Here is a 23,640-nt window from a genome sequence, read left to right as displayed (position 1 = left end):
GTTAGGTCTGGAGCCGAGAGGGAGGCACACGAAGCCTCAGGCGTAGCAAAATGACATTTATTTGGGCATCTGGGTGCAGATGGGTGGAGGCCAAAAAGAGCATCTGCCACGAGGGAGGAGAAAGCCTTGGGTTTTATAGAGAGTTTTTCCAGGGGGACTGAGCAACTGGGCTAAAACAGCAACTGTAATAAATTCTTTTCAAACAACCAATGTCTGGGACCCCTGTTTCAGTCTCATCCTGCAGAGACGGGGTGGGGGGAGTTCCATCCTTATGGGGGGGCTAGGAATGCCGCATTGCTGCATCTGTCTGCGGTCAGAGTTACATCCACAACCTCCAGACTCTCCAGACGCCTGCGGCTATTGTTTCACAGCTTTATGATCACTATCTAAGTTTTCCATTAACTGCATTTCATCCTGTCCATGTTCTTCGGGTTCCCACCCTGAGCAAACATAACAGACAGCTGCTTAGGTAAGGTAGAGAGGGCAATACTATCAAATAGGAGAGACACTGAAAAGGTGAGCAGATTGCTGGAACTGCCTTTATTCTGAGGGTGTTTGCTAATTCTGAGCTTGGCCAGGAGGCTGAGAATCAGGACTTTGTACCCACAGATGGCTGCTGCTGGGGGACAGAGATGCCATCAGAGCATTTGGCAGAGCTTTAGAGACACTTCAAGCGCATTGCGGATATCCCCCTAGAACATGTTCTAAACTGAAAGACTGCACAGCCCAAGGCCAAAAAACCTAAACAAAAACAAAACAACCACCTAAGCAGAAGGTCTCTGATATATAAAGCAAATTTGTCAAAATGTTAATAATTAAATATAGATGGTGGATATATGGCTATTAATTGTACCATTCGTTCAACTTAAGTTTGAAAATATTCTTTTTCTTTTTTTTTTTTTTTTTTTTTTTTTTTTTTTTTTTTTTTTTTTTAAGGACGTGATGAGCATTGTATGAAAATATTCTTAACAAAAGATTGATGGTAAAACCCCAGGCCTCTGTTCATACAGGTTTGGAGTACAAATTTATATGACCTATGGTATGAAGAAGACATGGAAGCAAGAATCTCACTTAAAAGTTGATCTAAACTGATAATAACCCTGAGGACTTAGAAAAGGCAAATGCAAAACCACTCCAAAGAAATACTCCCACAATCCAAGTAAAACACAACTGCCCATGAGGAAAACACACACTGAAGACAAATTCACAACTAAAATTTTATCACATGCCAAAAGAACCTATCCCAACTGATATCAACAGATCCAAATGAGAGAAAATAGAAAAATTGAAAATGACAGTAAAATAAGTAACGTTTTAAATGACTGAGGACAAAAAGTAAAGCAAAATCATAAAAAAGTAAGACTTTATTTTAAAAGAACAGGCATATTTGAAAAAGAATGAAACAACTTCTAGAAACAAAATGAAATTAAAACTCCCTGTCTAGATGAAACAGCAGATCAGATAAGGCTGAATAGAGACTAGAAGGATTCATGAACGTGTAGATATACAATATATAAAAAAGATATAAGAAAATTTACAGCCGGGCAAGGTGGCTCACGCCTGTAATCCTAGCACTCTGGGAGGCCGAGGCGGGAGGATCGCTCAAGGTCAGGAGTTCCAAAAAATATATATAATAAAGTCAAAAGATAGAAAGACATACTATCTTCTAGATCAATGCTTCTCAAAAAAAAAAAAAGAAGAAGAAGAAGAAGAAGAATCTTAACAGTTTGTTAAAACACAGATTCCTGCTGCCCTCAGAGGTTCTGATTCCTTGGTCAGAAGTGGGCCTGAGAATTTGCTTTTCTAACTTCACATAATACCGTGATGCTATCATTCCACTGTCAAATTTTGAGTAGTGCTCTTCTAGATAATAAGACTCAATATTTTAAAGATGTCAGTTCTCCCCCCAAATAACCTATAAACTCAAGGCAATTCTAATTGTTATCAGAACAGGACAATTTTATAGACCTTAACGTTATTGATAGGATAGAGTAATCCTCTATGACAAAAAGAGAGGAAGGAAGGAAAAAAGGAAGGGGAATCTGCCTTAACAGATATCAGAACATATTATGAGGCTGTGGTAATTAAAATACTATGATATTGTTAAATACACAAATAGACCAATTGAATTTAGGATAAGGTTCAGAAATAGATCAGAATTTATGGTGCTTCAAAAGGACTGTCTAAGAAATGATATGGGAAATTTGGCTATGTGGCTGCTCTTTAAAAAAAAAATAGATATATAGTTAGACCTTGACCTCACATAATACACAAAAAATAAATCCAGCTTTTACTCTGGATAGAGTAAAAGCTCATTATATCTATTACAAATTAACACAAAAGTATTCAATGATATATATTTATAATCATGGAATGAGAAGACAGTACTAAGCTTGACAAACACCAAGAATTCATATAGAAAAGTAACCACATAATTGTCAAATTTGACCACATAAAAATTAAAAACTTTTTTTTTGAAACAGGGTCTCACTCTGTTGCCCAGGCTGCAGTGCAGTGGTGTGATCATAATACACTGCAGCCTCAAACTCCTGGTTCAAGCAATCCTCCTGCTTCAGCCTCCCAGGTAGCTAAGACTGTAGGTGTGAGCCACCATGTCCAGACTAAAAACTTCTTTTTAAAAAGCAAGAGTACAAAGTCAAAAGATAAGTGATGCTTTGGGACAAAATGTTTAAATGGAAAAGGATTAATATTCAAAATACAAAAAAAAAAAATTCAAAATACATAAAAAGGTGCCAGAAATCCAATAGAAAAGTGAGCCAACAGCATACACAGACTATTTCACAGGAGAAAAATGATAGTAAATATATGAAAAACGCGTAACGTCACTATAATAAGAGAATTACATATAAAATATTTTTCACACAATATGTTGACTAATTTCTTAAATAATGTGTTGGGGAAGTAAATAGATAAATCAATAATCTCAGGATTTATATTAGGTATATAAATTAGGCAGAAGATAATGTAGCAAAAATCTATCAAAATTTAAAATGCGTCACTTCTGTCACTTTTTACCCAGCAACTCCATTTCTGGGGAATCTATCTTTTAAATTTTTCATTTAAGTATATACTATATGTAAAAGATATTTAGTGATTTATTTAGTATCAAAAATTTGAGAAATGTTACTATCCATAAGGACATTGGTTAAATTATGGCAAATGCATACATTGGAGAACTATTCAGGAGTTAAACAGAACAAGCTAACATTATCATATACAAATATATGGACATAAAAGGAACTTCATTATTACTTTTTTAAATAATGTACATAATTTGAATCTTTTAAAATGAGAATATATTACTATATTAGTCTATAATTTAAAAATTAGTAAGTATACACCCTTCCCCTCCTCCCCCCCAATCGCCCACCACCCAATAAAAGTTTTTTTTCTTTTTTTTGCCATTTTGGTTACCTTGTATATCTTTGCCTCTCCTTAAGCAGTGCACGCCACCTGGGGGTTGGACACGCTTGAAGCTCTGGCATGGCGGGGGGGGGGGGGGGGGGGGGGGGGGGGGGCGGGGCAATATATGTAACCCTAACAATATATGTACCTCCATAATATAATGAAATAAAATTTAAAAAAACTCATAAAAAATTGGAAAATTTAGAGCTTTCTTTTATGCCTAAAAACAAATTCTAAATTCTGATTTTAAATGTTCATCACAAATCACAATTTCACTTATAATGTACTTCTAAAAAGTTCTAGCAGGCAACTTAATCTAATCCACTATATTTTCTGAAAATAAAAAAGAATTAAATCTGGATTAACTATTACGTTAAATGAGACTTATCACAATTAAGTCTTTATCATGTGCCAAATACTGGAGATAATGGAGCAGTTAGGGGGTAGGGGGAGGAAAGGGATTCTTACACTAAACGTAATGTTTAACAGAGAAGCACGTAAATAAATAATTTCAGTACTGTGGGAGAAGCACAATACCAAGTTATGTGCTATGCAGTGGTGGCGCAAAGGAACAAGAGGAGATCATTTCTGCTTGAGCTTATCAGGAAAGGTTCTGTAATGAGCAGGAACTTAGGGCAAATGATATTGGGGCAGAGGGACCAGAGGAGGCAAAGGCACTGAAGCATGAAATAATGCGGCACAGCATTAGTCAGTGTGGCTGGAATGTTAAGATGAATATGGAGATTTCCTTTTGGTTTAAATGATGTGGACAATCTAGTCATTAATCATCTTTGACTCTAGCATGGTGTCGCTTTAGGCGCAAGTCGGTAAAGCTATTTGACCTCTCTAGACCCCTGTTTCCTCATCTGTAAGACGCGGGTCGTGACCACATGCCTGCCTCGGAGGGTGTGTGAAGACTGAACGAGACAAGCCATGCGAGGCACTTGGCTGGCACCTGGTTAACCATCAGCGCTCACAAAGATACAGGCTGAGGAGACAGTGGGCTTGGGATTTCTTAATTATGTGAAAAGCCAGATAATATAAAGGCTATAAAGGGGCTGAGCAGGACTAGAAGAGAGAACAGGCGTCAAGTCCGCACTACAGATGCAGTCTGGTCCCGCAACCGGCCCTGAACCCCGCGTCTGCCCTCAGCCCCCTCTCCACTTCGCCCTCTCAGGTGACTCCCCTAGTTCGTGACCCGTCTTGGGCACCTGCCTCACTTCCAGGACAGCATAAGAGGAACCGTGTCATTTCTTCCTTACACTTACCCTGTCACACGCCCTGACAGCCAGAAGTAGAAGCAGCAGTAGTAGCCGTAAATATTTACATAGAACTTACCATATTCCAGGCCCTGTTCTAGGCACTTTAATTTTTTAACTTATTTTATTGTCATAATAACCCTATGATGTAGGTACTATTATCCTCACTTTATATATGAGGAAACTGAGGCAAACAAAGCTACTTAAATAAGTTGCTCAAGGTCAAAAAGCCAGTAACTGACAGAGTCAAAGTTTGTACCAAGGTAGATGTCTTGTCCGGAAGCCACGTTCCCGACCACTACTCTTTCCTGTCATTAGTCATCTAGTATGGGTGGCGCTGGGAGGAAGGGGTGCGATTAAAATGAGTAAGTACATTCCCCACTCAAGTATGTATTGAAGTATTAAAATCTGAAGAAAGTGTCATTCTGTACTTCATTTTCTGCCTGCTCAAACGGCCATTTTTCTGCATTCTTTTTTTTTTTTTTTAAGTCAAATTTAGCAGTGGGTATTTTTCTACATTCTTAACACACTTTGGATCAGGTGCAGGCTTAGACTTCATGTATAAAATGTCCCCAGACGGTCTTCATTTCTTTCTCTTTTTATTTATTTTTTATTTTGTTAAATTTCTGAATATTATGGGGGTACAAACATTTTGGTTACATATAATGCCTTTGCCTCACCCAAGCCAGAGCTACAAGCGTGCCCATCCCCCATACAGCACGCTCTGCACCCATTAGTTGTGACTTTACCCATCCCCACCACCCACTCGGCACCCAATGAATATTTCCTCAATGTGAGCACGTAAGTGTTGATCAGTTAGTATCAATTTGATGGTGAGTACATGGGGTGCTTGTTTTTCCATTCTTAATGATACCTCAGCTCTACCCAGGATAATATAAGAGGTGCTACGTCACCACTCTTTTTTATGGTTGAGTAGTACTCCATAGTATGCATATACCACGTTTTATTAATACACTCATGTATTGATGGGCACTTGGGTTGTTTCCACATCTTTGCAATTGTGAATTGTGCTGCCATAAACATTCAAGTGCAGATGTCTTTATTGTAAAATATCTTTTTTTCCTTTGGGTAGATGCCTAGTAGTGGGATTGCTGGATCAAATGGTAGTTCTGCTTTTACCTCTTTGGGATATCTCAATATTTCTTTCCATAGAGGTTGTACTAGTTTAAGTCCCAGCAGCAGTGTAAGAGTGTTCCTATCTCTCCGCATCCACCCCAACATTTGTTATTTTGGGACTTTTTGATAAAAGCCATTCTTACTGGAGTTAGGTGATATCTCATGGTGGTTTTGATTTGCATTTCCCTGATGGTTAGAGATTTTGAGCACTTTTTCATATGTTTGCTTGCCATTATTCTGTCCTCTTTTGAAAAGTTTCTGTTCATGTCCTTCACCGACTTTTTAATGGAGTTGACTTTTCTCTTGTTAATGTTCTTAAGTTCTATACAGATTCTTGTTATCAGCCCTTTATCAGATGTGTAGCATGCAAATATTTTCTCCCATTCTGTAGGTTGTCTATTCACTCTAATGATAGTTTCCTTGGCTGTACGGAAACTTTTTAATTTGATCAGGTACCATTTGTTTATTTTTGTTGTTGCTGTGATTGCTTTGGGAGTCTTCTTCATAAATTCTTTGCCTAGGCTGATGTCTATAAGAGTTTTCCCAACATTTTCTTCTAGAATTCTTAAGGTTTCGTGCCTTAGGTTTAAGTCTGTTATACATTGTGACTTGGTTTTTGTGAGAGGTGAGAAGTGTGGATCCAGTTTCAATCTTCTGCATGTGGTTATCCAATTTTCCCAGCACCATTTAGTCAATAAAGAGTCTTTTCCCCAGTGAATATTTTTGTCTGCTTGTCAAAGATTTGATGACAATACAAGGAAGGTTTTATATCTGGGTTCTCAGTCCTGTTCCAAAGGTCTATATCTGTGTTCTTGTGCCAGTGGCACGTGTTTTAGTTACTATAGCCTTGTAGTAAAACTGAAGTCTGGTAGACAGATGCATCCCAGTTTGTTATTTTAGCTTAAGATTGCTTTGGCTATATGAGATCTTCTCTGGTTCCATAAGAAACATAGAATTATTTTTTCTATATTTGCAAAGAATGATGAAGGCATTTTGATAGGCATTGCATTAATTATGTCTAACATTTTAGGTAGTATGGATATTTTAATAATACTGATTCTGCCAATACATGAGCATGATAGGGTTTCCGTCTGTTTACATGTTCTACAATTTTTCTCAGTGTTTCTTAGTTCTCCCTATACGGGTCTCTCACCTCCTTAGTCAAATATATTCTTTTTTTTTTTTTTTTCTGAGACAGAGTCTCACTCTGTTGCCCAGGCTAGAGTGCCATGGCATCAGCCTAGCTCACAGCAACCTCAAACTCCTGGGCTCAAGCAATTCTTCTGCCTCAGCCTCCCGAGTATCTGGGACTACAGGCATGCACCACCATGCCTGGCTAATTTTTTCTATATATTTTTAGTTGGCCAATTAATTGTTTCTATTTTTAGTAGAGATGAGGTTTCGCTCTTGCTCAGGCTGGTTTCAAACTCCTGACCCCGAGTAATCCGCCTGCCTAAGCCTCCCAGAGTGCTAGGATTACAGGCATGAGCCACCACACCAGCCTATATTCTTAAATATTTTATTTTCTTTGATGCTATTGTGAAAGGTTTTGTGTTTTTATTTGATTTTTGGCTTGACTGTTATTGACATATGAATGCCACTGATTTGTGTGCATTGATTTTGTATCCTGGGACTTTACTGAATTCTTTTATCAATTCCAGGAGTCTCTTGGTTGAATCCTTGGGATTTTCTAGATAGAATATCATATTGTCAGCAAAGAGTGAGAGTTTGACTTCTTCTGCCCTCATTTGAACACCCTTAATTCCCCACTCTTGTCTGATTGCTCTGGCAAGGACTTCCGGCACTATGTTGAATAGAGATAGTAGGCAACCTTGTTTGGTTCCAGTTCTAAGCAGAACTGCTTTCAATTTCTTCCCATTCAGTATAATATTGGCTGTGAGTTTGTCATATATGGCTTTAATAATTTTGAGGTATCCCTTATGAACATAGATGGAAACATTCTCAACAAAATCTTAGCAAACCGAATTCAACAGCCCATCAAAAAAATAATTCTTCATGACCAGGTGGGCTTTATTCCAGAGATGCAAGGGTGGTTCAACACATACAGATCTATAAAGGTAATACACCATATAAATAAAAGCAAGAACAAAGATCATATGATTCTTTCAATAGATGCAGAAAAAGTACTTGACAAAATCCAGCACACTCTTATGAGGAAAATTCTTAACAAAATAGGCATAGATGGGTCGGTCATACCTCTTTCTCTTTTTAAATGCGTCCCGTCATGAGAAGGCTAAGCAATATTTCCTACAATTGTGCTCCAGTTGCTAGAGGGCGTGTGCCCTCTAGTGGTCACATAATAATATGCAGCCAGACGCGGCACCCACACAAACTGCTTCAGTGACTTTTTGCTGTTACAGGAGCAGTGGCAGAACACACGTTGTAAGAACCAAGAAAATACTGAAGAACAAACAAAAAATACATAGTGGATATTAATGCATTATTTTTTTAATTGAGGTGATGACGCTATCCTTAGGTTGATGAGGCAGGACTTGAGGTCACAAGAAACAACTATTTTACTACTGGCTCCAATGCAGGCAATTTAAGTATACCAGAGAATATTTGAAAAATATCACCCATGTATCATATATCTTTCAAAGGAGGACCGAAAAGGACAATGGTGAAAATATTTTGAAGTTTATGCCAGACCATAAAATTGTCGTGAAAGCCATCACAAGCCTATACATCCTGAGGCTAAGAAACCTGAAGTAAATAAAATTCTCTTTTTCCTTTCTTTCTTAACAGAATGTGATCGAAGGCAAGGTCTTGAGTATGAGTCCTACAGTCACAAAGACTATGTATTTTCTTCATGTACAGTTAAGAGGCAATAAAAAAAGGGTTTTTTTTAATTGGACCTTTTAATTTCAAAATATTAAAGCAGTACAAATGTTTTAGGTTACATGGATCGCTTTTGTAATGCTTCGGTCCTGATTATAGGTGTGCCCATCACCCAAATTGTGTTCATTGTACCCATTAGGTAGGATTTTGCCCTATCCCTCACACCCCCTTCTCCCAGTTGATTTTTTTTTTTTTTTTTTTAGACAGAGTCTCGCTTTGTTGCCCAGGCTAGAGTGAGTGCCGTGGCGTCAGCCTAGCTCACAGCAACCTCAAACTCCTGGGCTCGAGTGATCCTCCTGCCTCAGCCTCCCGAGTAGCTGGGACTACAGGCATGCGCCACCATGCCCGGCTAATTTTTTATATATATATGAGTTGGCCAATTAATTTCTTTCTATTTATAGTAGAGACGGGGTCTCGCTCTTGCTCAGGCTGGTTTTGAACTCCTGACTTTGAGCAATCCGCCCACCTCGGCCTCCCAAGAGCTAGGATTACAGGTGTGAGCCACAGCGCCCGGCCCTCCCAGTTGATTTTTACTGAGTTTTACTTCCCTCTGTGCACATGTGTGCTCATCGGTTAGTTCCAATTTAATGGTGAGTACATGTTGTGTGTGTTTTTCCATTCTTGAGATATTTCACTTAGGAGAATGGTCTCCAGTTCCCTCCAGAGAATTGCAAAAGATTGTAATTCATCTTTTTATGGGTAAGTACTATTCCATGTTATACATATACCACATTTTATTAATCCACTCATGAATTGATGGGCACTTGAGTTGTTTCCACATCTTTGCAATTGTGAATTATGTTGCAATAAACATTTGATTTGAGTGCTGGTATGTTGTTTTTTTTTTTTTTTTTTTTTTTTTTTTTTTTTTTGAGACAGAGTCTCGCTTTGTTGTCCAGGCTAGAGTGAGTGCCGTGGCGTCAGGCTAGCTCACAGCAACCTCAAACTCCTGGGCTCAAGTGATCCTCCTGCCTCAGCCTCCCGAGTAGCTGGGACTACAGGCATGCGCCACCATGCCCGGCTAATTTTTTATATACATATCAGTTGGCCAATTAATTTCTTTCTATTTATAGTAGAGACGGGGTCTCGCTCTTGCTCAGGCTGGTTTTGAACTCCTGACCTCAAGCAATCCGCCCGCCTCGGCCTCCCAGAGAGCTAGGATTACAGGCGTGAGCCACCACGCCCGGCCTGGTATGTTTTTGATAAGAAGGCTTCCTTTCCTTCAAGTAGATACTCAATAGTGGGATTGCTGGATCAAATGGTAAGTCTACTCTTAGCTCTTTGAGGAATCTCCATATTGTTTTCCATAAGAGTTGTACTAATTTGCAGTCCCACTAACAGTGTATAAGCATTCCTTTATCTCTACATCCATGCCAGCATCTATTGTTTTTGTAATTTTTAATAAAACCAATTCTAACTGGGGTAAGGTGATATCTCATTGTGGTTTTAATTTGCATTTCCCTGATGATTAGTGACGTTGAGCTTTTTTTCATATTTTTATTGGCCATTTGTCTTTATTATTTTTGAGAAGCTTCTGTTGATGTCTTTTGCCAACTTTTTAACAGAATTGTTTGTTTTTTTCTTGATGATTTGCTTGAGTTATTTAGAAATTTTGGATGTTAGCCCTTTATTAGATGTGTAGCTTATGAATATTTTCTCCTATTCTACAGATTGTCTATTTGCTCTGTTGATTGTTTCTTTAGCTGTGTAAAAGCTTTTTAGTTTAGTCAAATCCCACTTATAAATTTTGTTGTTGTCATGATTGCCATTGGGATCTTTTTCATAAATTCTTTGCATAGGCTGATATCTAGAAGAATTTATTCTACATTTTCTTCTAGAATTCTTATGGTTTCATGCCTTACATTTAAGTCTTTTATCATTTTGAATTAATTTTTTTAAGTGGTAAGAGGTAGGGGTCCTGTTTCATTCTTCTACATGTGGCTATCCAATTTTCCTAGCACCATTTCTTGAATCAGGTTTCTTTTCCTCTGTTGTTGTCTGCTTTGTCAAAGATCAGTTGGTTATAGGTAAATTGTTTAATATCTAGGTTCTCTATTCTGTTCCGTTGGTCTATCTCTCTTTTTTTACCAATACCATGCTGTTTTGGTTATTATAGTTTGAAGTCTGGTAATATGATGCCTCCAGATTTGTTCTTTTTGCTTAAGATTGCTTTGGCTATTCAGGCTTTTTTCTAGTTGCAAATGAAGTGTAGATTATTTTTTCCAGATCTGTGAAGTATGACGTTGGCAATTTGATGAGGATTGCATTGAGTTTGTAAATCATTTTAGGTAGTATGGACATTTTAATAATGTTGATTCTACTTATCCATGAACACGCTATGTTTTTTCATTTGCTTGTCTCCTCTGCAATTTCTTTCCTCAGAGGTGAAGACAGAATGATAGAAGCAACCCATGGGGACATTACTTTTTATTTATTTATTTATTTATTGAGACAGTGTCTCCCTTTGTTGCCCAGGCTAGAGTGAGTGCTGTGGAGTCAGCCTAGCTCACAGCAACCTCAAACTCCTGGGCTCGAGCAATCCTGCTGCCTCAGCCTCCTGAGTAGCTGGGACTACAGGCATGCACCACCATGCCCGGCTAATTTTTTCTATATATATTAGTTGGCCAATTTTTCTTTCTATATGGGATCTTGCTCTTGCTCAGGCTGGTTTCAAACTCCTGACCTCGAGCAATCCACCCGTCTCGGCCTCCCAGAGTGCTAGGATTACAGGCGTGAGCCACCGGTCTCGGCCAACATTGCTTTTTAGGAGAGAAACAAAAGTTATAGGCAGCTTGGTCTGTGAGGGTCTCCCTCTTTCACTGCAGACCTCTGGGCTGATCAGGTAGCTGCTCAGAGTCTGTGCAGAGACATTCCACCAGAGATCAGGTGCAGCAGAGATCTGTTGCCTGCCAATCCCAGGTTTCTGCAACTGACACCATCCTGATCACTCTGGCACATGGAGCCAGTTCCGCTCGGGATCCACTGGCACATGGAGCCAGTTCCGCTCAGGACCCAGCCTTCCAGGAATAGCCTTTACATCACCCCTGTCAGGCTGGGGAAGGAACAGACATTCCCCCATGCCATACCCTGTGACTGGGGGCCAAGTGTGCCTCCTATCTGGCATGGGAGCTGAACAGAGGAGGAGCCCCAGATGCCACAGGCACAACTTAGGAAACCTGGAGTGACTGCCTCAGTGGATCTTAGGTGTGAGTGGAGAGCCTTAGCCAACCAGCAGCTCCAGGCCACCACACAGAACCTGGGCCATTGAGACAAACTCCTGCCTGCATGACTGGGAATTAGCAGTCCCATGCTGGTGGAACATATGAGTAGCTCTGCCCCTGAAATCCCCAAAGCCAGCTCTGAAGCTCTCATTGTGCCAAGACCAAGGCTCTGCTTCTGTAGCTCCAAGGCCACTGCTGGGCCTGCAACTCCATCCCTGAGACTGCAAAGTTGTGCCTAGACCATGAGCCCCCACTACTGAGATACCATCACTACCGCTGGGCTGGAAGAACCTCCCAAAGGTTCAACACTTCACTTAGGACTTCCCAGCCCTAAGCAACCATTACTCCTGGACTTGGTTTGAGAGAGCCCCCAGCGAAGGAGAACAGATGCCCTGAAATCGTATTAACCTAGAGCTGAGAGAAGAGCAGCCAGATGAGAAGAAACCAGCAAAAGAACACTGGCAACATGAAAAACCAAATAATTCTACATCCCCAAGAGAACACAATGGAGCTACAGTAGTGGACTCCACCCACAAGGAAATTGCCAAAATTACAGAAATGGAATTCAGAATATGGATGCCAAATAAGATGAATGGAATGGAAGAGAAAGTTGAAAACCAACAAAAAGCCAAAAAACTATTTCAGTAAATCAATGAAAAAAAATGAAAAAATCACTAGAGATCTAGACAACATAAGAAAGGATAATATAGAACTTAAAGAAATGAAGGAATCATTTAGGGAATTTCAAAACACAGCAGGAAACTATAATAATAGTCTAAACCAAGTAGAAGAAAGAATCTTAGAACGTGAAGACAAGACTTTTGAGATAACTCAGTCATTTAAAGAGGCAGAGAAGAGTATAAGAAAGTCCAAGCAATCACTAAGACAGATATAGGACTATGTGAAGTGAACTAACATTCAAATTATAGGTATCCTTAAGGAAGAAGAAGAAAGAGCTAAAAGCATGGATAAACTATTTGAGGAAAATTTCCCTGATATCACAAGAAATTTGGACATACAGGATATAAGATGGACATCAAACACTGGGAAGATTCATAGCAAACAGTTGATCACCAAGACATGTAGTAATCAATCTGGCCAAAATCAAAATGAAGGAGAAAAGTCTGCAAGCTGCAAGACAAAAGTATCAAATAACCTACAAAGGAAAATCCATCAGGCTAACTGCAAGCTTCTCAGTGGAAACCTTACAAGCCAGAAGGGATTGGGACTCCATCTTCAATTGACTTAGACAGAACCACTGCCAGCATAGAATTTTGTATCCTGCAAAACTAAGTTTCACAATTGATGGAGAAATTAAGTCTTTTCCAAACAATGAGGGAATTTGCCATGATCAGACCTGCCCTGCAAGAAATACTTAGAATAGCATTATAAACAAATCAGCACAACAGATACTCACCAGCATAAAATCAACTTTAAAAAACCCCAAAACTGGCTGGGCGCGGTGGCTCACGCCTGTAATCCTAGCACTCTGGGAGGCCGAGGCGGGCGGATTGCTTGAGGTCAGGAGTTCGAAACCAGTCTGAGCAAGAGCGAGACCCCGTCTCTACTATAAATAGGAAGAAATTAATTGGCCAAGTAATAAATACAGAAAAAATTAGCCGGGCATGGTGGGATATGCCTGTAGTCCCAGCTACTCGGGAGGCTGAGGCAGGAGGATTGCTTGAGCCCAGGAGTTTGAGGTTGCTGTGAGCTAGGCTGACGCCATGGCACTCACTCTAGCCAGGGCAACAGAGTGAGACTCTGTCTCAAAAAAAAAAAAAAAAAAACCCCAAAACTCACAACTCTTATAAAACAATAGAAAAAGAGGGAAAACAAAGCAATAAGGGTCTACCCAACAGGATGAACAGACCAACATCCCACATATCAATGCTATCAATTAATATTAATGGACTGAATGGTCTTCTCAAAAGACATAGGTTAGCTGAGTGGATGAAAAAACACAATCCAAGTATCTGCTGTCTCCAGGAAACCTATGTAAACCACAAGGACACACACAGACTCAACATGAAAGGATAGAAAAAAATATTCCACACAAATGGAAATTAAAAAGAGAGTAGGAGTAGCCATTCTCATATCAGATAAAATTGACTTCAAGCCAACAAAGTAAAGAAAGACAAAGAGGATCATTATATAATGGTAAACAGAGCAATTCAACAAGAAGATATAACAATCCTAAATATATATGTCCCCAACACAGGAGCTTCCAGATAAATAAAATTTTAATAGTGCTAAGCAAAGAAATAAATAGTACATTGTAATTGCTGGGAACCTCAACACCCACTGCCAGAGTTAGACAAATCATCAAAGCAAAAAACAAATAAAGCAACAATGGACTTAAACCAAACTCTAACTCAAATGCACCTAATAGACATTTAAAGAACATTCTACCCAAAAACTACAGAATACACATTCTTCTCAGCATCACATGGGACATTCTCCAAGATTGATCATATCTTAGGCCACAAAGCCAGCCACAACAAATTCAAAAAAATCAAAATTATGCCATGTCCCTTCTCAGACCACAACAAATCAATCACAAGAGAAACACTCAAACTTATACACAGTCATGGAAATTAAACAACCTGATGCTGAATGATTATTGGGTCAAGAATGAAACTAAGATGGAAATAAAAAAATTCTTTAAAATGAAGAAAAAAGGGACAAAAGCTATCAATATCTATGAGACACAGCAAAAGCATTCCTCAGGGGAAAATTCATAGCCTTACATGCCTACATCAAAAAGAGAGAGAGACCACAAATTAACAACCTAATGTCATACCTCAAGAAACTAGAAAAGGAAGAACAAACCAAACCCAAAGCCAGAAGAAAAGAAATAATGAAGGTCAGAACAGAACTAAATAAATTTGAAAACAAAAAAACAATACAAATGATTAATGAAACAAAAAGTTGGTTCTTTGAAAGATAAACAAAATCAACAGACTTCTTGGTAGATTAACCAAGAAAAGAAGAGAAAGAAGTCAAATAAACTCAATCAGAAATGAAAAAGGTGACATTATCACTGATACTGCATAAATACAAAACATCATCCATGAATACTACATAAATCTCTACATGCATAAACTAGAGGACATAGAGGAAATGGACAAGTTCCTGGAAACACACAACCTCCCAAGACTCAACCAGGAAGAAACAGAACTCCTGAACAGACCAATAATGAACAGTGAGGTCAAAACTGTAATAAAAAGCCTCCCAACTAAAAAAAAAAGCCCTGGACTAGACAGATTCACAGCAAAATACTATAAGACCTACAAAGAAGAGTTGGTATCCATAATACATAAGTTATTCCATAATATTGAGAAGAAGAGAATCCTCCCCAACTCATTCTATGAAGCCTGTATCACCTTGATACCAAAACCAGGAAAGGACACAAAGAAAAAAGAAAACTACAGACCAATATCCCTTATGAATATAGATGGGAAAATCCTCAATAAAATACTAGTAAACAGAATTCAACAGCACATCAAAAAAAAACAAAAAAAAAAACAATCCATCAGGACCAAGTAGGCTTCATCTCAGGGATGCAATGATGGTTCAACATATGTAAATCAATAAATGTGATTCACCACATAAACAGAAGCAAAAACAAAGACCATGTGATCATCTCAATAGATGCAGAAAAAGCATTTGGCAAAATCCAGCACCTTTTCATGATAAAAACCCTCAAGAAACTAGGCAGAGAGGGAACATATCTCAGAATTATAAAAGACATATATAACAAACCCACCCACAGTCAACATCATACTGAATGGGGAAAAGTTGAAAGCATTCCCCCTAAAAACTGGAACAAGACAAGGATGCCCACTGTCACCACTTACATTCAACATAGTGCAGGAAGTCCTAACCAGAGCAATCAAGCAAGAGAAAGAAAGAAAGGGTATCCAAATTGGAAAGAGGAGGTCAAAGTATCACTTTTTGCTGACAATATGATCCTGTATCTAGAAAACCCCAAAGATTCCACCAAGAGTCTCCTGGAATCAATAAATAAATTCAGCAAAGTCTCAGGATACAAAAATCAATGTACATAAAATGGTAGCATTTCTGTATACCTATTAACAGTCAAGCCAAGAGTCAAATCAAAGACTCAACACTATGCACATAGCTACAAAGAAAAAAAATATCTGGGAATATTCTTAACCAAGGAGGTGAAAGATCTCTACAAGGAAAAATAAGAAATGGTTTTTGAAAGGCTACAAAAAAACTAAAACATGAGCAAAGTTCAATGTAATCTTAATGAGCTATAGCTAAAACAAGATACTAAACTACTAAATTTATCAGCAACTATACCGTGGTTCCCCAAAAACAAGACCTACCCATAAAATAAGGCCTAGCAGAATTTCTAAGCATTTGCGCAATATAAACCCTACCCTGAAAATAAGACATAGTGGTGGGCGTGGCTACGCAGCATAGCTGCACAATCCACGCATCTCGTCGCTTAGTGGTAAAGAAGACTAGCAGCCCTTCTCATCTATCTGCCCCATCGTGACAGCTACTATCCCAGAGGTGACCAGAAAGGTGCGGCAGCCCCACCAACAAGGTCAGCTCCCCCTGTCAGGTCCCAATCATCCTGTGTGTGCTGCAAGCTGAGGCTTTGAGGGGAAAATAACACATCCCCTGAAAATAAGCCCTAGGGTGTCTTCTTGAGGAAAAATAAATATAAGACCCTGCCTTATTTTCGGGGAAACACAGTACTACATGATACCAGCGTTCCTTACCAAGGCCAAAGGATCTATGTACCAAAGTAAAATTTGTCTTCATCTCTGCTTACTTGGCATTCTCATATTGACTGGCTGTGGAGCACAGAAATGAGATTTTCTGCAACTATGACAAAGCATTTAAGGAATACTTAAGTCAAGCAGCTAGGAGCAACCCAAATGAGAATGAATAGAAGAAAGGGGGGAAAAAACCACTCAACTTACTGATTTCTATTCCCTCTTTACTGAAATCACTGTTAATTCTACAAGTACTTAATGAGCATCTACTCTCTAGAAAGCTGTATGGGAAGTACTTTAAGAAGATAAAAATGAAGACATGGTCCTTTCCTTGTATTCAAAGAGCTTAAAATTAGTAAGGAAGAGAATTTCAACAGCAACCCATATCAAATGAGGGAGATCATCTTTCAGAGCAGAAGGATAGATAAACATTTCCTGAAGTATTAATATTTGAGCTAGCCTTATTCAATGAAAAGGATATCAACAGGAAGGTAAAGTGTTAGCAAGCATTCAATACTGTGATGTATGAAGAATGACTAGTAGTGCTGTAGTTTGTTGGAGCATATTGTGAGTCAAAGAAAAAACTGAGAGTTGAAGATGGAATGATATTTTGTACGTTATTCTGTAAGCAAAGAAGGATAATTAAAGGCAATGAGTAAGAGAGTATAGGACATGAGCAGAGCTTTGTTTCAGGATGATTATTCTGGTAGCAACATATAAGCTGAATTGGAACTAAGAAAGCCTGAGGCAGGATATCAGAATAGAGAAAGTGAGGAAAAATTCAGGCTGACATTATAACAGCAAAGGTAGTATTTTATAATTAAAGGAGGTTGATCTAGAAAAGTGATTGATCACATTTTTCCCCAAACAAAAACCTGACATTTAAAGTACATTACTCTACACTACTATCAATGGTAGTGCCTCAGAATCTCAGTAATGACAAGAAAGGACACAGTTTGAGAAATCACCTAAGACCTATTATAGGTGGACAAAGGGGGAAGATATATCAGAATCTCTGGAGAAAGCAGTATGTGTTACTTTTTAAAAATACATATTTTGTGGCCGGGCGCAGTGGCTCACGCCTGTAATCCTAGCTCTCTGGGAGGCCGAGGCGGGTGGATCGTTTGAGCTCAGGAGTTCGAAACCAACCTGAGCAAGAGCGAGACCCCGTCTCTACTATAAATAGAAAGAAATTAATTGGCCAACTAATATATATATAAAAAATTAGCCAGGCATGGTGGCACATGCCTGTAGTCCCAGCTACTCGGGAGGCTGAGGCAGCAGGATTGCTTGAGCCCAGGAGTTTGAGGTTGCTGTGAGCTAGGCTGACGCCACGGCACTCACTGTAGCCTGGACAACAAAGTGAGACTGTCTCCAAAAAAAAAAAAAGAAAAAAATACATATTTTTTATATAATTTTTCCAGCTTTATTGAGGTATGATTGACAAATAACAATTGCATATGATTAGGGTATACATATAATGTTTTAATATATGTATATATTGTGAAATAATTACCACGGTTAGGCTCATTAACATATCCATCACCTCACATAGTTATCTTTCCTTGTGTGTGGTGAGAACACTTGAGATCTACTCTCTTAGCAGATTTCAAGTATACATTATTATTAACTATAATGCTATACATTAGGTCTCTAGCACTTATTTATCTTATAGCTGAAAGTTCGTACCCTTTGACCATTATCTCCCCTCTTCCCCCACCCCTCAGCCCCTGGTAAGCACCATCCTACTCTGTTTCTATGAGATCGACCTTTTTTTAGATTTCTGATATAAGTGAGATCATATAGTATGTCTTTTTGTGTCTGGCTTATTACATTCAGCATAGTATTATATCTTCAAGGTTCATACATATTGTTGCATGTGACTAATACTTCATTGTATATATAGATGCATTTTGTGTATCCATTCATCTGTCAATGGACACTTTGGCTGTTTCCGTATCTTGGCTATTGTGAATGGTGCTTCAATGAACATGGGAGTGCAGATGATTTTATCTTCTTTGGAAATATAGCCAGAAGTGAGATTGCTACATTACATGATAGTTTTTACTAAACTTAAATTTTTAAAAAATAGCTTTTTAATTTTTTCAGGAATGTCCATAATGGCTGTACTAATTCACTTTCCCATCAACAGTGTACAAGGGTTCCCTTTTCTTCATGTCCTCGGCAATGCTTGTTACCTTTTGATTTTTTTCATAATAAATAGCCATTCTAACAGCTGTGGATATCTCATTGTGGTTTTGGTATGCATTTCCCTAATGATTAGTGATGTTGAGTATCTTTTCATATACCTGTTAGCCATTTGTAAGCATTCTTTGGGAAAATGTCTATTCAGGTTGTTTTGTATGGTTAAAATAAGATAATCAAAGTATGATTTCACAAATTACATAGTTTATTTCCATAGAAAAGGGTTTTTTCCTTCTTTTTCACTCTGCTTAAAGTGGGGGAGAATAATGAGAACAAATCTCACAGGGAATACACTGGATAAATGAGGTACATTAATCACATAATGAGTTCCAACTTTGTATAGAGTACAATTATTAAAGTCTAGCTAGTTCAATTAAGATGGAAGTAGGCCTCTGTGGATGTAAAGTCTAATTGAACTTTGAAGTATAGCTTTCTAGGAGAGTTTCTCAGGAGAGATGCCTTGACCAACACAGTGGAGATCCATGATAACATGCAAGGTCCCTCTAAGCTAGCAAGTGGTGCCAAGATTTCAGAGAATAGCTTGAAGGCCGACAGAGAGTAACCCTGCCACAACCTGAGCACTTGGTCTTTGAAGCAGAAGCTGACAGAGAATAGCCCTCCCACAGTCTAAGCTCTTAATTTATCTGTGAAAATCTCAGGTTTAAACATGTTTTGGAGTCCATTAGTCAAAGCCAGCAACTCATATACATGGTCTGATAAGTGTGACATAACATTCTCATGGGGAGAGGGATACACTCCATGTCCTTATCACAGTAAAACATGTCATTCATATCAAATCATGTAAGTGTTTGGAATCATTTCAAAGCTATATAACACAGGTCCCTTCCCATTTTTTAATCAGGTTATTTGATTTTTTTGTTATTGAGTTGTAGGAGTTCCTTATATAGTTTGGATATTAACCCCTTACAGGATATATGATTTGCAAATATTTTTTTCCCATTCCATCGGTTGCCTTTTCATTGTTTTGATTGTTTCCAATATCATGCAGAGACTTTTCAATTTGATGTAGTCATTTATTTTTGCTTTGTTACCTGTGCTTTCGGTGTTAAACCCAAAAAACCAACACCAAGACCAATGTCAAGAAGCTTTTCCCCTATGGTTTCTTCTAGGAGTTTTACAATTTCAGGTCTTATGTTTAAGTTTCTAATATATTTTGTACTGGCTTTTATTTATGTATAGTGTAAGAGAAGGGTCCAATTTCATTATTTTCCTTGTACATATCCAATTTTCCCAATACCATTTGCTGAAGTCTTTACTTTTCCATCATGTATTCTTGGTGACTTTGTTAAATATTAGTTAACTAGGCCAGGCACGGTGGCTCACGCCTGTAATCCTAGCACTCTGGGAAGCCGAGGCAGGCAGATTGCTCGAGGTCAGGAGTTTGAAACCAGCCTGAGCAAGAGCGAGACCCCATCTCTACTATAAATAGAAAGAAATTAATTGGCCAACTAAAAATATATATATGAAATTAGCCGGGCATGGTGGCGCACACCTGTAGTCCCAGCTACTCGGGAGGCTGAGGCAGAAGGATTGCTTGAGCCCAGGAGTTTGAGGTTGCTGTGAGCTAGGCTGACGCCATGGCACTTACTCTAGCCTGGGCAATAAAGCGAGACTCTGTCTCAAAAAAAAAAAAAAAAAAAAAATTAGTTAACTATGCATGGGTTTATCTATGGGCTCTCTATTCTGTTCTAGTGTTTTATGTCTGTTTCTATACAATACTATACTGTTTTAAGTACTGTAGCTTTGTAATATATTTGAAATTAGGAAGTGTGATGCCTCCAGCTTTGTTCTTACTTAAGATTTCTTTGGTTATTCAGGGTCTTTTGTAGTTCCAAACAAATTGTAGAATTTTTTTTCCTATTTCTGTAGAAAATGTCATATGCAATCCATACAAGGATTGCATTCAGTTTGTAGATTGCCTTGGGTAGTGTGGACATTTGACAATACTAATTCTTCTAATCTATGAATATGGCATGTCTTTCCATTTATTTGTGTCTTCTTCAAAATTCTTTCATCAACATTTAACAGTTTTCAGCATACAGATCTTTCACTTCCTTGTTTACATTTATTCCCAAGCATTTTATTCTTTTTGATGCTAAAGTATATTTTTTCTTGATTTCTTTTTCAGATAGGTCATTATTAATGTATAGAAATGCTAATTTTGTTGATTTTATATCCTGTAACTTTACTGAATTTATTTAGTTCTAACATTGTAAGTTTTTTGGTGGCATCTTTAGGGTTTTCTATATATAAGTTCATATCTTCTGCAAATAGAGATAATTTTATTTCTTCTTTTCCAATTTGAGTGCCTTTTATTTCTTTTTCTTGCCTAATTTCTCTGGCTAACACTTCCAATAATATGTTAAATAGAAGTGGTAAGATTGGGCAACTTTTTCTTATTACTGATCTTAGAGGAAAAGCTTTCAATTTTTCACCATTAATAATGATGTTAGCTCTGGGCTTATGATATTAATATATGGTCTTTATTGTGTTAAGTTCCTTCTATACCTAATTTGTTGAATATTTATCATGAAAGAGTAATGTATCATATTTATTGATTTACATGTATTGAGCCATCCTTGCATCCTAGGGATAAATTCCATTTGATCATGGTGTATGATTTCTTTAATGTGCTCTTGAATTCAGTTTGCTAGTATTTTCTTGAGGATTTTGCATCTATGTTCATCAGAGATATTGGCATGTTAATTTCTTTTCTTATAGTGTCCTTGTCTGGTTTTGGTGTCAAGGTAATGTTGACCTCATAAAATGAATTTGGAAGTATTCCCTGCTCTTCAATTTTTTGAAAGAGTTTGGGGAGGATTGATATCAGTTCTTTAAATGCTTGGCAAAACTCAGCCATGAAGCCATCACATCCTAGGCTTTTCTTTGATGGGAGATTTCTGATTGTTGATTCAACTCCTTATTCATTATTGGTCTGTTTATCTATTCCCTCATGGTTCAATCTTAGTGGGTTTTATGTTTCTAGGAATTTATCCACTCCTGGGTTATCCAATATTTTGGCATGTTATTGCTCAGAATAGCAATAGTCTCATGATCCTTGTATTTCTATGGTATCAATTATAATGTCTCTTATTTCATTTGTTTCTATGTGAGTCTTCTTTTTTATTAGTGTAACTAAAAGTTTATCAACTTTATCTTTTAAAAAAAAACAACTCTTAGTTTCATTTATCTTTTCTATTATTTTTCTAGTATCTATTTCATTTATTTCTGCTCTGATCTTTATTTCCTTCCTTCTCCTAACTTTGGGGTTAGCCTGTTCTTTTTCCTAGTTTCTTGAGGTGTAAAGTTAGGTTAGTTGAGAACTTTTTTTTCTTAATGTAAACATTTATTGCCATAAACTTCCATCTTAAACCCCTTTGGCTGCATCCCATAAGTTTTGGTACATTGTGTTTCCATGTTTGTCTGTCTCAAGATTTTTTTTTTTTTTCATTTTTTTTTTTTTTTTTTTCATTTAGGCTGTTTGCTCTAAAGATATTTTTTTCTTTTTTTGATTCTTTGACTCAGTTGTTAGTGACATATTTAATTTCCATGTATGTCTGAATTTTTCTAGTTTTCCTCATTATTGACTTCTAGTTTCATACCATCGTAGTCAGAAAAGATACTCAACATAATTTCAATCTTTAAATTTGTTAAGACTTATTTTGTGGCCAAATACCTATTCTGGAGAATGTTCTATGTGCACTTCAGAAAAATATGTATTCTGCTGTTGGATAAATGTTATGTATATATCAGTTAGGCCCATTTTGTCAAAAGTGCTGTTCAAGTCCAATGTTTCCTTAATGATTCTCTGTCTAATCTATCCGTTGTTGAAAGTGGGGTATTGAAGTGCTCTACTATTATAATATTGCTATTTCTCCCTTCAAATCTGTTAATAGTTGCTTTATATAGTGTTTCCCCAAAAATAAGACCTATCCATAAAATAAGCCTTAGCAGGATTTCTAAGCATTTGCGCAATATAAGCCCTACCCTGAAAATAAGACCCAGTGATGGGCATGGCTATGCAGCATATCTGAACAACCCATGCATTTCGTGACTGAGTGGTAAAGAAGACAAGCAGCCCTTCTCATCTGCCCCACCGTGACAGCTACTATCCCAGAGGTGACCAGAAAGATACGGGCAGCCCCACCAACAAGGTCGGCTCCCCCTGTCAGGTCCTGGCCATCCTGTGCATGCTGCAAGCTGAGGCTTTGAGGGGAAAATAACACATCCCCTGAAAATAAGCCCTAAGGTGTCTTCTTGAGGAAAAATAAATATAAGACCCTGTCCTATTTTCGAGGAAACACAGTATTTCAGTGCTCTGATATTGAATTTATGACTGTTATATTCTCTTGATGAATTGCACTCTTTGACATTTATATAACCTTGTCTCTTGTTACAGCTTTTACCTTAAAGTCTATTTTGTCTAAAATAAATACAGTATTCCCCTCTTATCTGTAGGGAATACAAGACACACGCCACCCCAACCCTACCCCCATGTATGCCTAAAACCACAGATAGTACTGGATCCTATACATACTATGTTTTTTCCTATACATACCTACCTACAACATTTAATCTATAAATGAGGCACAGCAACAGATTAACAACAATAACTAATAATAAAATAGAACAATTATAACAATATGCCAGCATCACTACTGTTGTGCTTTGGGGCCATTATTAAGTAAAATAAGAGTTACTTGAACACAAGCTCTGTAATACTGCAATGCAGTCAGTCTAGTAACTGACAGGGCTACTACA

At 37.9% G+C, this 23,640-nt stretch overlaps 1 protein-coding gene across 1 annotated transcript in view; it reads left to right on the top strand.

Moving 5' to 3' along the window:
• The first annotated feature begins 5,526 nt into the window (after nt 1-5,526).
• The window catches only part of LOC142873416 (small ribosomal subunit protein uS13-like), a 379,862-nt gene continuing 361,748 nt past the window's right edge, over nt 5,527-23,640 (top strand). Inside the window, exon 1 of the mRNA XM_076007707.1 lies at nt 5,527-5,531. Coding sequence (XP_075863822.1) covers nt 5,527-5,531 — 5 coding nt within the window. The remainder of the gene's footprint in view (nt 5,532-23,640) is intronic.

Source organism: Microcebus murinus, chromosome 10, assembly GCF_040939455.1.
Source record: "Microcebus murinus isolate Inina chromosome 10, M.murinus_Inina_mat1.0, whole genome shotgun sequence".
Taxonomy (NCBI): domain Eukaryota; kingdom Metazoa; phylum Chordata; class Mammalia; order Primates; family Cheirogaleidae; genus Microcebus; species Microcebus murinus.
Note: the sequence above shows the minus strand (reverse complement) of the source record. Positions and strands in the feature narration are given on the sequence as shown.